The following is a 14,256-nucleotide window of genomic DNA, read 5'->3' as shown; positions in this document are numbered from 1 at the left end:
AGTAGAGGAGACACGCAAAAGCATAAAGGATTTTGAAGAAAAAAATGTCAAACAAGTCTCCCATTTTTCCCATGTCCGAGCCTCAACACTTCAATGACTATGGCTTTGACCCTCAAATCGATTATTTTCAGGTCTCATTTACTTGTGTTATGCCTAAAAAAAAAATCACTCTGATGACAGCTCAATAAGTGCTTAAAAGACAAAATGTATTAGCTGTCAAGCTCATACCGTCTCAAATATATTTTGTACCAATCCTATCTTATTTTAAAATAAGAATGAATGAGAACTCTCCATGTGTCAAGCAACTTGCAAAATCACTCATTACATTGACCTCAATGGTGTATAAATTGACACCTCTCTTCTTAAAAGAGGGGGGTAGGCAAATAAGAGTTAAGCAAACATTTGAGTTTCATTATTTCTTTCTGTAAACAAAATATTTCTCCATCTTTGTACGCCTTACAGAAAATATCAAAGAAATGGTCAGAAAATAATAAAATAACAGTGGATGTAAGACTTGCTTTAAGCATCCGAACCACTATAAAAACTTCTCTTGTCAATCATTTATTTATGTTTCTGCAAACATATATAATCTTAACACTATATTTAAATCTCATGAATCCATCACGTATAATTTCTAAGACTCTCTTAACACTTTGTACGTGCGAGTCATTGGTGTCAAAATGAAGCATCAACAACTTGTTTTCTTGGTCTTTTTGTCTTTTTCTTATTTGTTGCACAAACTTTGTAGTGGAGTGTTATTGACTCATTTGTTGAAAACAAGGTGTTAGAAGAAGCGAGGAAGTAGAAGAAAGAGTCATCAAGATTCATAGACTCATTGCACTTCAAGCTTCAGAAACCCATTTCAGAAGATGAGTCCAAGGTCAAGAAGACCCTCCACAACAAGGCCAAGAAGAAATGTTGGTGGAGAAATGCTACGTGACAGCGTGAGGCTGCTGCAGACTGCAGCCTGCAGTTCACCAAATGTGAGAAAGTGAGAATTGAGTGAGTTAAGGTTTTTACTTTTTAAATTTTCTATTTTCCAGCTTTTTTTTTTTTTTTTTTAAATAAGTGCGGGTACCTACGGGCACCCGTGAGTATTGCCCGGTCCACCCTTTTTTTCACGGGTGGGCCGAGTATGGATAATATTAAAATGGGTAATTAATGGTGTTATCCGTACCCGTCCGTTTGGATTGGGTACCCATTTACCTGCGGGTTCGAGCAACATTTTGTCAAATCTAAATAAAACCTCTCTATAATCATAATAACGAGATAAATACTAATTTTACTACTATAAGAAGATTATAATTTAATAGAAGTATAATTACAAAAATTATTATTTTGATTTAGTTATTGTCGATGCAAGTGGTATAAATGTAAAATGTGCACTACATTAATAATTAATTTATGAAGCATGTCAAATCTAAGGTGTAGATACTGATAAAAAAGATAAACATAATTTCAAAAAACTAATGGTTGAGAATATGTGAAGTCATCTTAAATATATTGTACTATAGCACAACCCATGCAATCTTCAATTTAAGTGATACATTTTCCTTATTCCTCTAGTAAATCAACCATGCCACCCAAAGTTAATGTACAAACTCAACATATTTTTTTTTATAATATAAGATAATTATTAATATGTAGAGGCAAGTTCCTTAAGACGAGATCTAATGAAATTACAATTTATTAGAATGTAGAGTTTATTTTTATTTATAACTAACTCAAGTGATTACATAAAGATTATTTTTATATAGAGTATCACCATATATAAGTCTTACTGTATAATATATCTCGCAAGCATGATGTATTTTAATGATTGTGAGATTTATAATGAATTTTAAGATTTGTGGAAGCCTGCAACATGTATCCAGAAATTTCTGTTAGGCATGACAAAATAGAAACTAATTATACATTAATATTTTTGCTTATTAATATTTCTGCTAGGGTAGACTAAAATCCAAAAATTATATATATTAATATTTAAAAAAAAATTGAGGGTGGGCCAACTAGAGTAGCATAGGCCAGTATAACTTATATGTATAAAGTATAGTTTAAGTATTAATATTAATAAATAAAAAGACGGTGGCATATCAACTTTTTTCATTAAAATTATAATATATATCAAAGGTAGGAAGAATATAGTTGAACTCGTAATGGAAACAAAATAACAAAGTTGTTTTAAATTTCCTAAATAAATAATATGCAGAATTTAATATAATTTGGGTGAATATAAATGAAACGTGAAGCAATCTGATAAGGTAAAAAAAGGATTAAATTAATCCACTATAGTGATCTCTCCTCAGCGCCAATAAAAGGCCAAGAAGTAAATGACATAAAAATATTATAAGATTCTATGCACACAAAAATAAAAAATAAAGAAAAAAGTATAGTAAAAGGATCTGATATAAGATTCATTGACAATACTCAATAAGTAATTTTGTTTAATATTGTTGATATGTGATTTTGACACCAACTAAACGCACGTATGAAATGTTGAGTTGAACACAGGCGAATGAGGGGCATGAGAATAGACAAAAGATGGAGAACGATGTTTAAAGTGGTTCAGATACTTAAACGAGCGACTCTTACGTCCACTGATATTGTATTAATATATTGAGATCAGGTCGCATTCAGCGAGCTGATTTACAAGTGATTACAAAAAGAAAATAAGTGTGCTATTGCAAAGAGAAATTTGCTAATCCCACAAACGGGAGAAGTGCCCTCTATTTATAGTGTGATGGATTGAGGTAATGATTACTAAATCAGGAAGTGGGTCAGATTTCCGTCCAAATCCTTCCTTGCGTCCCGTTATTCACTTATTCGAGTGATTTACTCGATTCTCGCAGGGATTGGACACGTGAATTACCTCAAACCTTTCACCAACCTGACGTGCACCTACTGTACTGGCAGGAGCACGCCTCTTGCGTCAGCGCGTGACGTGGCTGCACCTGAACGACATCTAAACTAACCTAAGATCTGGCCACTTGCACTGACAAGATTTTGCGTCATCCTTACTTTTCCAGCCATAACAAATATTAACTTTGAAATATTAAATTAAGGTAAGTTGTAGTATTTTATTGTGCGATTGAGAAAAGAATATATATATAGAACCCATAAATTCGCAGTGGCCAATCATGGTTGGCATAAAATAGGGATGTTGAAATTGTGTAAGGGTTGACAAGTACCCTGATGGACAAAGTCAATGCCCACTTAATTTGATGGCTTCAACTAAAGCTAAAACTTACAATCTCATCCTCATACATTGCAATTTCTTTAATCTTTATTGTTTAAGGGTTTGAGCTGTGGGTGAAGAATGGATGAAATTTAAAGTGCTTGGTAGATTTAATTTAGAGACAATCTCTTTTACTTTTTTGAACTGATATATTTTATGTTCTTGAAGTGCTCACTGGCCGTGTCACTGTTGAAGAATAAAAACAAGTGATAGCAAGAGCAGCAGTTTGGCGGACCGCCCCAACCAACAGCAATGTAGAGCACAGTGACTGACGGACCACGTGGTTCTGATTAACCAATCGCCTTCCCTTTTGTTTTAATAATCATTAATCACTGCCACCCACACCACACTCCATTACAGGTGGCTAGGCTTCATCGCTTTGGTCAATGAATGTTGTCATTCTCCATTATCGGAATCCAGAACAACACTACCATAAGTGCTAGTTATGTCAAGTCTCTTTTAATCTTTTCAATACATCCCAAACACTCAACCCCACTTAGATAGGCATAGTGTAACAAATCCCAAATTGAAAGCGTATTGGAGAGGTTTTGGGCTTATAAATGGGAGGAGTCTCTCCACCTAACAGGTTAGCCTTTTGAGTGTGAAACTCCTAACCCGTGACAAGTGGTATCAGAGCAGACCCAATCTGTCTTTCGATGTCCCACCAAACGTCCACGCAGGGGCGTCCACGTGTGATTGTGGGTCCACACGAGAGTGAGGTGGATGGGCAGGCAGGGGGCCTCACCTGTGACGAGGACGTCACAGGATTGGGTGGGGGAGAATGTAACAAATCCCACATTGAAAGCGTATTGGGGAGGTCTTGGGCTTATAAATGGGAGGAGTCCCTCTACCTAACAAGTTAGCATTTTGGGTGTGAAACTCCTAGCCCGTGACAATAGGCACACCTCATTCGTAATTTCTTTTTCTCACTTTAATTAATTTGTTCGTGTTTAAATTAAAGGGAAATTGGTGGAGATAAGTATGTGATGCTAGAATCTTATCTCTAAATTGATCTAGGGAATCATGCACGTCTTTTCTTTTTATTTTATATTATCATTCTCATCATTGTGTTTTTGAAATTGCTTACACATGTCAATATTTTACACAATTTACAGGTTAATAATAATTAGTCAAGTAAATTGTTTTTTATAATGCGGCATTCCATGCTGTACCCAAGTCAAGAGCCTGTCTTTCTCAACAGGTCCAATAGAAAACAACAACTACTTGTAAATTTCCGTTCCTGGAATAAACGTGGCAGCTGCGATCATAACAAGAAATTGACCCCTTATCTTCATAAAAAAAAGTATTGAAGAGGTATTTGTATATCATAAAATTAGAATCAGAGTCCAATAGCAATAATAGAAAAGCAAAATTAAATATCAGTGCCTAAATTGGCTAACTAGATAATAAATTCTTGGGGCTACAGTCTACAATAAAATCAACTACCAAAACCATCACCTATAGTAAAAAAGCAAAGAAATCTAATATGGGTGTTTGAGTTCGAGTCCGTTCAAATACTAATAGGAGTGATTATTGAAGGGATTTGTCCGATTGTTTGCTTTAAAGTCTTGGGAGATTAGTTGAGGTATATATAAACTGGTATGGACATCTCTGGTCACAAAAAAAAAAAAAAAAAATCAACTACCAATCTTAATAAACCACATACAAGGGAGTTGGCTACCCATCTTTTTCATTGATTGGCAATATTATGGACTCCAAATCCAAATGCCATTCTGACCACTGTTCTTGTATATTTCTATCCATAGATAGCTTTTTTGTTCATTGATGTGGTAGTACTGTCAAATGTAGAAAGGATAAGCAAATGGGTTACTGTTATTGTCTATTATTTTTCTAAAAAACGTTTCAAGTGGTTTTCTATCACTAAAATATCAATATGCACTATTCTCCTTCGTTATCCAGACACCTAGACGCCAGCTCAATATCTTCTGCTTGTAATTTCCTATTCGCTAATCTTGATAAGATTTTTTCAGAAAAAAGGCTTACTGCGCAGTTATGTAGGCTTATACAATTATAAAGTTGGAGTCTTCAGCTTTTCAGTTTGATTTAAGGATCTTGTTTCAGTGCTGTTGCTCACAAGTCTTTCAAAAACACCTGTCTCTATTACCTTCATCTCTGGTCTTTTGGGAACAGAGATGAAGAAGCAGATAGGATTGAAATAATTGACGAGTTTTTCTTTCCACTAATTGGAATAAGCAGATAGGATTTCTTTCCACTAATTTGAGTAATAGTCATGAATGGTCATGCATTCCAAAGATATAATCACTATTTCCAGGTTGAATCCATCTAAATCGTGACTCAAAGTTAGCTCCAAAACAACATGGTCCAATATCTTGACAGATAAGATCAATTTTGAAAGATATTGTATATGTCTCAGATTTCACCTCAGGGCCTGCATTTGAATCTTTTCCGCTCAAACCAGAAGGTTGATCAGGCAATTTCTTAGTAAGGTTTAGCTAGAAAATTTCCCAGTATTCAAATGAGAACAAGTCAATTGAAGAGTTCTTGACTACAGGAAATCAGATTAACAAAACAAAGGCAGCACAGAACGAGACTCCAATTTTCAATCCACACTTGGACAAAACTGCTGTCGCTCTGGGAATAATTTTAGACAACCAGAGGGAAGCATAATTTGAGCCAAGATATAGCATGTTATTGAAGAGAAGAAAATCTGTGATATATAAATAAATAAACAAAAGAAGGGCATACATCAACAAAAGAAAACACGGGTGAAATGAAGCTTCTGAAATTATACAGAAAGGATAACTTCTCATCCTCAAAACACTGACGAGGATACAAAACAGCAAAACTATAGCAGTGTCGTTCCATTTTTCTTCCCTACAAGAATTTCTCAATGCTTGCAGTTAGAGTGGATTTGGGCACGGCACCAATAACAGCATCTTTCTTCTCACCATTGACGAAGATTATGATGGTTGGGATGCTTCGGATTCCATATTGGGTAGCAATGGAAGGACTTTCATCAGTGTTCAACTTGAAGCACTTGAGCTTTCCAGCATACTGCTGTGCTAGTTCACCAATAACAGGATGGATCATACGGCAAGGCCCACACCACGGGGCCCAAAATTCAACTAGCACAGGTCCATCAGCCTTCAAAACTAGTGACTGCCATGTTGTATCATTCACAGTTGGAACTGCAATTTTTGGAAGCCAAGGAAAGATGTCAATTGAACCGTGATATAAAGAAATGACAGGGGTTCTACCTCACAGAAGCATTACTTGCTAGTGCAAACGTGAAATAATAACACAATTTCTCAACCAGAAGTCCTCAGCATTCAGCAAATGGAGAACATTGCAATTTACAAAATACACAATTCAAAATTCCAATTCGTTGACAAGCTACAAGGCCTAAATGTATGTTTTCAAAGAGAGAAGACAAACAAGCACAAGTTATGAAAAGAGATATCACAAATTTGGGACAAAAAGTAATGTTCAGCTGATTAATGCTCCACTGTTAGGCAAACAAACAAAATTTGATTACTCTTGAAGATAATTGGCCTGAGTTCTCTAAAATCATCAAAAATTAACACCAACATAAATTAACCAAAGAGAACACTATGTACACAAAAAAAACTAATGAGGATGGATAAAACTTGAGTACATTACTGGCATAAGTTGTTTACACTAATATATAGATTATTATTACTGCTATTATATTCGCATATTTTTATCAATGATATGCACATTGTGGGTGACAGGGTAGAAATTTTCAAGATAATAGATTTTACATGTTGCGGGTAAACAAACTTGGCTGACAAGCTGATCTTTGCGGGCCTAAGTCCAGCTTGAGCACAGAAAATTGCCGACCAAGATGTACCAAGACTTGACTATTCTTTTATGCACCACTAGACTTAGATACAACCTACCTATTATCTAAATATATAAGGAGACTCATGAAGTATAATGCTCGATTAATGAATCAGCTCTGCTAGTTATGGACTTATGGTTAGGGGAATGAGAAATTGTATAACCGTTCAGGTGGACAAAATAAGTACTGCATTTTCAACAACCTCATGAAATTTCAGTATGCAAAAATCCACAGTTAAATTTTGTGTCCTCTATATACACATCGAACTTGAATTTTAAGTTGATTGGAAAGAGGAATTCTGTCATCGAAACAGGACCAAAAATGATCGGTATAAGAGATCTTAGTTACGGATCGAATACTTACATATATCCAACTAGTTCGAAACTTGAAAGCATTGGGATATTTGTCTGGTGTTTTACAGGAGCAATCAATAAAACCATAAAACATTTGAGTGAATGCAACACCTAACTTTTAGTTCAGGCAACAATAATTCATCATGGGATGTCAACTTTTATCAATCTTTTCCAAGTTTCTAGTAAATAACCAAAGTCGTAACCTATACTAAACCCGCGAATAAAACGAAGAGTGAAAACTAAAACAAGAAACAAATTTAAGAGAGAGACAAAGAACTAACTGTCAAGTGCAGTGTCTTGAGCTTCACAAACTATGCTTGTCTTATGTGAAGAAACCCTAGGAACCTTCGAACTCAACGAAGCTGACGGTGATTTCAAAGGCGCTTGGATCTTCAACCCTATGAAACCCGGCAAAGATTGAATTTTTCGGCCGCTGGACAATGAAATTCTGGGCGATGAAAAAGTCATAGAAGGCGGAAGCGAACTGGGTGGACGAGAAGAAGCAGAGAGAACCATAGATTCAAGAACAGCAGCCATTGTTGAAGTGAATGTAAGAAGTGGGGGCGGGGTTGTGTTGTGAGATTTGAGATTTATGTTGTTTAAATGAAAGTTAGATGGTAAAGTCTGGTGAGAGCGAAGAAATATAAACGGCGGCTAAAGAAATGAAGAAATGACGATAGATATTCACAATCTTGAAGAGTAGCTGCCTTCTAATTAATTATTAATACAACAACTAAATTAATTTAGTTCTAGCTTCTACAGTAAAGAAAATTACAAAGGTTTATTGGTAAGAATAATGTTACCTATTTAAAATAATATCGCAATTTTTTTTATTCAATAAATATATCATTTTATTATTATAATATTAATTGATCATTTATATGTAAGTACTGTATGTGTAACATCATTGTGTAAATCAAAGAATGATTTAGGTGGTAAATGGGTTTTTAGGAGCCCAGTAACAAAACACAAAGGTAAACCAGACCCAACCAGCTTTGGTTGGACCTCAAGAACCAATGTAGCTACAAGCTCACGATCATAGATTTGCAGTTGCAGACCAAAAACGAAACATAAACAGCAAACAAAAACCCATCAAAAATCATGCTCGCATCTTCAACTATTACTATTAGTAGGGCTTTCACTCTCACCTTCAAATTCTCCCTTTCAATTCCATCTCTTTTACATTCCTCCACCAAAACCCACATGGACTCTCCACCTAGAAGCCTTCTGGTGGGCTCTGCTTCTCGTTCACCGCCGCGAGAAGTACTTGTCCAAGACACCGGTGATGGTTTCATCACATTGCAGGAATGGCAGGGCTGGGGGACTGTGTCTCCGGTTCCAGTTATGGTTAGCCAAATTGTTCACGATTTGAAGTCTTTGGAGAAAAATATCGATGCCCAGATGAGCTTTGCTGGCAATGGTGGCAAGCTCCAGGTATTTCATCCCATTAAGCTGTCTTATTCTTCTTTGTTCATCAGTTTGGTTGCTGAAATGGATAATTTGAAGAAAGCAATTTGCATCTGTTTCTTTGCATCAAAATTTTATTTCTTTCACTGTGTAGACTATAGAGCGCATAATAATTGAAGTATTTGTCATCAGGTATAGCTGGAATTACTTTCCACTTATTGGGAACTGAAACGATATAAATCATCGAGTAGTTTTTGTTTCACGCCACCACTTTTCTTGTCAGGCAATTGGTGTATAAAGGGAATGGCCGTGATATGATAAATTGTATTTTCCTCCTTGCAAATTGGCTGAAAGAGTTTTCTTACGTAAAAATATAAATTGGTATATTTAAAACATTTTTAAAGGCCTTCTTTTGAAGAACATGTTGAGTAATATCCTCCTAATCACTAGTGAAGATCTCCACAAGGACTTATATCGATGTAATCACAGTTAGATTCTCTGTTCTTACATACTCATTAAAAGTTTTTAATTTTCGCACATAATTTAATTTCCAGCTTGGTCTTAGCTACCTTTTCTCATATTGGGCATTTTTCTCTCATGTTTTTTTAAGCCATTCTTTCTTATTATTAATTGTCATGTGTGATCAACTAGTTCTACTTTGGCTGCTTGTGATTCATCTGGCTGGAAAATTTCTTGTTACTTTCATTTTTCTTGCCCCGAATTTTGTCTCTACTGCTACATATTTATATATTTATATTTATCTTCTTTTGTAAACGTCAGGGAGATTTTAAGGTTCAAGAGGATAAGAAACACAGAGCAACATATGAGGCTTTAGGTGATTCTGAAAAGAAGCTTCAGTTTTTTGCATCTCGACAAATAGCATGCCGTCTACTTGGAAGTAGGGGTTACCTTTGCCAGAAGGTATATGACTGTTTTTCTGAGCTTTTTCACTTTCAAAGGTTATCATGTGCGGTTTCTGTTTCATTGTATCGTAGGCACTTTTGTCATAGTAATGGTTGGTATGATTATCATGCCTTTTAATATATTTACAATCTTTATTGTCCTGCTTATTTTTCACTTTATCAACTAGCAGTGCTGGCTTGCTATGGAAGATTGTATGTGTTCAAAAGTCAAGCCTTGCAGTCTATGGCATGGTATGCGGTTTTGGGTGTACATGCATCCGAAGGTTAGTGTTTTTTGTCTGCCATTTTGCTTGTATGTTTGCCTGAGCCATGAAACAATCAGTGTATGACATGCTTTTACAGGACTTTCTACGCCAGAACAATACTGGAAAGTTGTTATGGCAATTATTTGGAGTTCAAGCAGCAACTTTGTGCCTCTTTGGCATTGCTGAAGACGAGGAAATCATGTGGAATGCATTTAAGTGTGCAGGTTTATCTATATCTCTCTTTTAACAGTTGAAAGTTTCCAAAGACTGGTGGAACAGAAAATGTGTAATTAGGAACCGTTTATAGAGATTCATATCTCATTGAAGAGCATGTGAAACTACTTGCTTATGTTCAGTTCTCCTAAGGAACCTATTATGTACCCTTTTTCTCTTGGAAATGGATAAATTGAAATGTGGAGTACTAATTTGATCAAGAGAGACATCAAGTAGCTTTTCCTTTTTAATACAAATCATTTACAGCTGCAATTAGGAATTTATTTTTGCATTTGAACTTAACTATTAACATTCATTTTTGAGTTAAGTTGGTGTACTTTAGCTATTATTCAATCTTGGCATTCAGAATTGGAACTTTTTGTAATTCTCAATGCTTCAGTGCGTTTACTCGCAAAACCAATACCCTTTGATTCTGTTTTTCATCAATTTCAGGAAAAAACAAGGTTTGGTGTCTTTATCCCAACAAGAATGCAGTGACAGAGTGTCAGGTCCTCCGGAAACCAGTACCTAGAGGTCACCTATATCTATCCACACCTGTGATGGTATAATTGTCTTAACACGTAAATACATTCTAATATCTCTTCTTTTAGTTATTCTTGAAATTTTGAAATTAGATGCGCATATTAGCAGAAACACCTTTCTAGTTTTTTTATTTTTTTTTATTTTTTTTTTATTTTTTTTTTATTTTTTATTTTTTCTGCACATGATAAATCGGGATTTGTTTCTTGTCCATATCCCATCAAATAGATGCATAGTACGATGTTTATCGACTCTTTTTATTATCGACTTTTGTATAATGTTTAACTTCATATATGCTGTGTATGATAATATAGAGTTGGTTCCATAAACATTGGTTTGACTTTTTCCTGTGAAGTCATTTACCATTGTCTTGCCAACACTCTTACTGGAACCATGTTTGTACTAGCTCCAATTATGGATCTTATACCTTCCCACTTCGGTTTGAACTCAATTTACATTGTGCTTGGTGCTTAATTAATGTCTTATTCTGTTTCCATAATTAGGTTGTAATTCTCATTTTGGTTTGACTGTACAGACTGCTGGAGATAAAACTTTGAATTTTGTTTTGATTGATGGTACATGGAGCAACTCGGCAGCAATGTTCAATCGTTTAAAGGTCATCTATATTTAGTAGTTATACACTAAAGTTAATATGGATATGTATTCAGCAGTTTCTTAAAAAAATGATATCATGTCAAATTTGTCGGTAGTTGTTTCATAAATTGATTGCAATAAGCATGTTTATGGGCAGGAGCAAGCCAAGTCAGTTTGGGGGGAGGAAAAATTTCCATGCATATCTCTAACCATGGGTGCATCTGCAATGCATAAACTTCGGTAAGATGTGAAGCATGTTTCTCAAGTCTTCTGCTGTGGCTCTTATTGATAGCTTTGTTTGCAATCCTATCCTCAATTCCACATTCTTAACGATTATCTATGGCATTCTGAGTGCAGGCCTCAACCCTCCTGGGATCGTACCTGTACTGCAGCAGCAGCCATAGGCCTTCTCTCTGAGCTGCAACTCCTGCCTGAGTTCAGTTTGCATGGGTTCGATGAAAAAGCTGATGCAGTGGAGGATGCATTGGTGGTTTTGTTAGAAGCGCTGACAAGTAGAAGGCTTCGAATGGGCAGGTCAGTCACTCGTAAAGTAAGACATAACAGGGACATCTGTTAGCCAGCAAAGCTAATACTACTCGGCAACACGAGTTATCAGTTATACTTAACTCCCCAAGTCGGATAAAAATATGGAGTTTTAACCCCACAGTTTTTGGAATTACACTAATCCCTTCTGTAACACATGTTAGACTAACAATTTTTTCAAAGTGTTAATCTCACCAGTTGATGACTCACGAATGGATGTCATCCTTTTTGTTGGATCAATTTTTTATTGATGAAAGGTCAATGGTTGAGTCATTCTTCGGTTTAAGTTGTGGGTGGGTGGCATTCACAAATCCATTTGTCATTCTAATCCTTTCTTATTCTCTCATTTAAAATCTTTTTTTTCTATGCATATTCTAACATACAAAAAAAAAAAAAAGTGTTAATCACAAAACAAATTCATATTTAACCAAATTATGATATACCCAAATTTTAGGTTAACGTAATCTAAGTGTGGATAGAACTTCCTATTTAATTATAAAGGTTGAAATGATGATCCTGAAACAGCTGACAAGAAGCCAATATCACCAAAGTGAACCAACATTCTAATAGAAAAATAAAATTTTAAAAAAGCTAATAAAAAGTATATGTACCCGAATATGGAAAATTCATAAAGGGTTTAATATGAGAAAGAAATTGTAACATGAGTAATGTTGAACTATTGTTACGACCAACTATTTGAAGCATGAAATGGACGGTTGTGTGTTGTCTGTTGCCAAGATTCCTGCAACATTTTCCTCTCCGCGACACACTCACTTCTAAAATAAGTAAACAAAGCTATGGAAATAGAGGGAAACCCCAGAACAAGCTCATAATATTTTGAAATAAGAAAAAGAGAGGGGGAGGGTGAAAGTGGAGATCATTCTATGTGAGTATTGATCTCCAAAGAGGATAAAAAAAATGAGGTTTAATCTTTGCGTAGACTTCCTTCTCTTGTTTCTTTTTGCTCAATGTTTTGCTTCTTCTTCTTTCATTTCAGGTAAGTACTCTGTTTCGTTTTCATTTGGAATTGGAACCCATTTTCCTGTGCTTTGGTGTTCTGTTTTTTAGTAACAATGGTTGATAAATTGTTAATGTTTAACGCAGATAATGTCTTTCTGTCTCAGAGAAATACTGGTCGTGCCCTTCTTCAAGCCCAAACAAGTATGCTCTTTTCTCTGATTTTTTTTTTATTAACAGAATGTAAAATTTGCTCAAAAATGCATTACTCAGTTTAAATTTTTCGGTAAAAAAAAAATAATGGAACATAAATGATAACTTTTGTTGTATACTCTTGAATTAAAACGGCTATCATTCAGATTTCTGTCATGAAAAAACTCATTTTTTGGCTTAGGAAAAATTAAAATTGTCTTCACCGCATAATTTATTATCACTGGTGTTACCCAAATGTTACTTTCTTGTTCCAAAATCTATTGTTATTTTCATAATTGAAGGTTTCTGTCGTTTGCTAACAATATTTGAGTCTGATTGTGTTCCTTGGATCATAAAGAAGAGGGTAAAGACCTTGTACTACTTATGCCAATTTTATGTGAAGAGGAGGTGTACTATAACCTTTATCATAGGAACAGGTTTAAAATTATAGTGGGCAGAAAAATCCTGAAACGAAGTGATACAAAATAACATTAACATATCCAACAATAACAAAATCTTGTTAAATGATTGATTTTGTTTTGATAGAATGGTATGATGATATGTTCTTCTCTTCATGATCCGCAGCATGTCCTGTAAATTTTGAGGAAAAGAACTACACCATCCTTACAAGCCAGTGCAAAGGACCAGATTATCCTGCTGAGACATGTTGTACAGCTCTTAAGGAGTTTTGTTGCCCTTTCGTGGATAAAATTAATGACATGAAAACTGATTGTGCTGCAACCATGTTCAGCTACATAAACCTCCGTGGAAAATTCCCACCTGGCCTTTTCTCCAGCAAATGTCGTGAAGGGAAATACGGTCTCACCTGCCAATCCGTACCACCTCCGGCACCATCACAAAGTCATGCAGCAGCTACTCAGTACACATTTTGGATGCTCGCAACTGCCTTTCTGGCATTGTTTTTCTTTATGCATTGAATGTCGAAAGGTGAAAAACCACTATACATAAGTAAATTCCTTTTCATTTATTAATTTTTCTCTTTACCTCAAATATGACTTCCTCAGGAACACATTTTCAAATGATGTGTTCACCAAATTGTACCAATGCTACCGAATAATATGATATCATAATGTTTTTTTTTTTTTTGTGCAGAGTTACATCAATGCCTGTAGCTGTAATAAAATTATAAAACAATTTTTCCTCACATAACCCTTCTATAAATTTAGTCAGCTTTGGCATGCGTTTTGGT

The 14,256-nt window shown here is 35.2% G+C and overlaps 3 protein-coding genes across 3 annotated transcripts; 2 read left to right on the top strand and 1 right to left on the bottom strand.

The window, feature by feature from the left end:
* Positions 1–5,724: 5,724 nt before the first annotated feature.
* On the bottom strand, positions 5,725–8,145 carry LOC116111353 (thioredoxin 1-like). Its single transcript, XM_031397552.1, has 2 exons — positions 7,714–8,145; positions 5,725–6,405 (listed from the first exon to the last, which is right to left on the bottom strand). Exons 1-2 carry the CDS (start codon positions 7,967–7,969, stop codon positions 6,092–6,094), a joined length of 570 nt encoding a protein of 189 aa, XP_031253412.1. The 5' UTR covers positions 7,970–8,145; the 3' UTR covers positions 5,725–6,091.
* A 249-nt stretch (positions 8,146–8,394) lies between these two features.
* Positions 8,395–12,228, top strand: LOC116111327. The gene is made up of 8 exons (XM_031397524.1): positions 8,395–8,866; positions 9,620–9,760; positions 9,933–10,025; positions 10,105–10,231; positions 10,674–10,724; positions 11,264–11,376; positions 11,512–11,594; positions 11,712–12,228. Exons 1-8 carry the CDS (start codon positions 8,534–8,536, stop codon positions 11,929–11,931), a joined length of 1,161 nt encoding a protein of 386 aa, XP_031253384.1. The 5' UTR covers positions 8,395–8,533; the 3' UTR covers positions 11,932–12,228.
* A 587-nt stretch (positions 12,229–12,815) lies between these two features.
* On the top strand, positions 12,816–13,984 carry LOC116111335 (GPI-anchored protein LLG1-like). The gene is made up of 3 exons (XM_031397531.1): positions 12,816–12,894; positions 13,002–13,058; positions 13,632–13,984. The coding sequence occupies exons 1-3, from the start codon at positions 12,816–12,818 to the stop codon at positions 13,982–13,984; spliced, it is 489 nt and encodes a 162-aa protein (XP_031253391.1).
* Positions 13,985–14,256: the final 272 nt, after the last annotated feature.

Source organism: Pistacia vera, unplaced genomic scaffold (assembly GCF_008641045.1).
Source record: "Pistacia vera cultivar Batoury unplaced genomic scaffold, PisVer_v2 Contig631, whole genome shotgun sequence".
Classification (NCBI taxonomy): domain Eukaryota; kingdom Viridiplantae; phylum Streptophyta; class Magnoliopsida; order Sapindales; family Anacardiaceae; genus Pistacia; species Pistacia vera.
Note: the sequence above shows the minus strand (reverse complement) of the source record. Positions and strands in the feature narration are given on the sequence as shown.

Coding starts and splice junctions, on each gene's coding strand:
- LOC116111335 (XM_031397531.1), top strand. CDS start 12,816: ATGAGGTTTAATCTTTGCGTAGACTTCCTTCTCTTGTTTCTTTTTGCT. Junction 12,895..13,001: donor TTCTTCTTCTTTCATTTCAG/GTAAGTACTCTG, acceptor TGTTTAACGCAG/ATAATGTCTTTCTGTCTCAG. Junction 13,059..13,631: donor CCTTCTTCAAGCCCAAACAA/GTATGCTCTTTT, acceptor CATGATCCGCAG/CATGTCCTGTAAATTTTGAG.
- LOC116111353 (XM_031397552.1), bottom strand. CDS start 7,969: ATGGCTGCTGTTCTTGAATCTATGGTTCTCTCTGCTTCTTCTCGTCCA. Junction 6,406..7,713: donor TCAAGACACTGCACTTGACA/GTTAGTTCTTTG, acceptor CAAAAATTGCAG/TTCCAACTGTGAATGATACA.
- LOC116111327 (XM_031397524.1), top strand. CDS start 8,534: ATGCTCGCATCTTCAACTATTACTATTAGTAGGGCTTTCACTCTCACC. Junction 9,761..9,932: donor GGGGTTACCTTTGCCAGAAG/GTATATGACTGT, acceptor ATCAACTAGCAG/TGCTGGCTTGCTATGGAAGA. Junction 10,026..10,104: donor GGGTGTACATGCATCCGAAG/GTTAGTGTTTTT, acceptor ATGCTTTTACAG/GACTTTCTACGCCAGAACAA.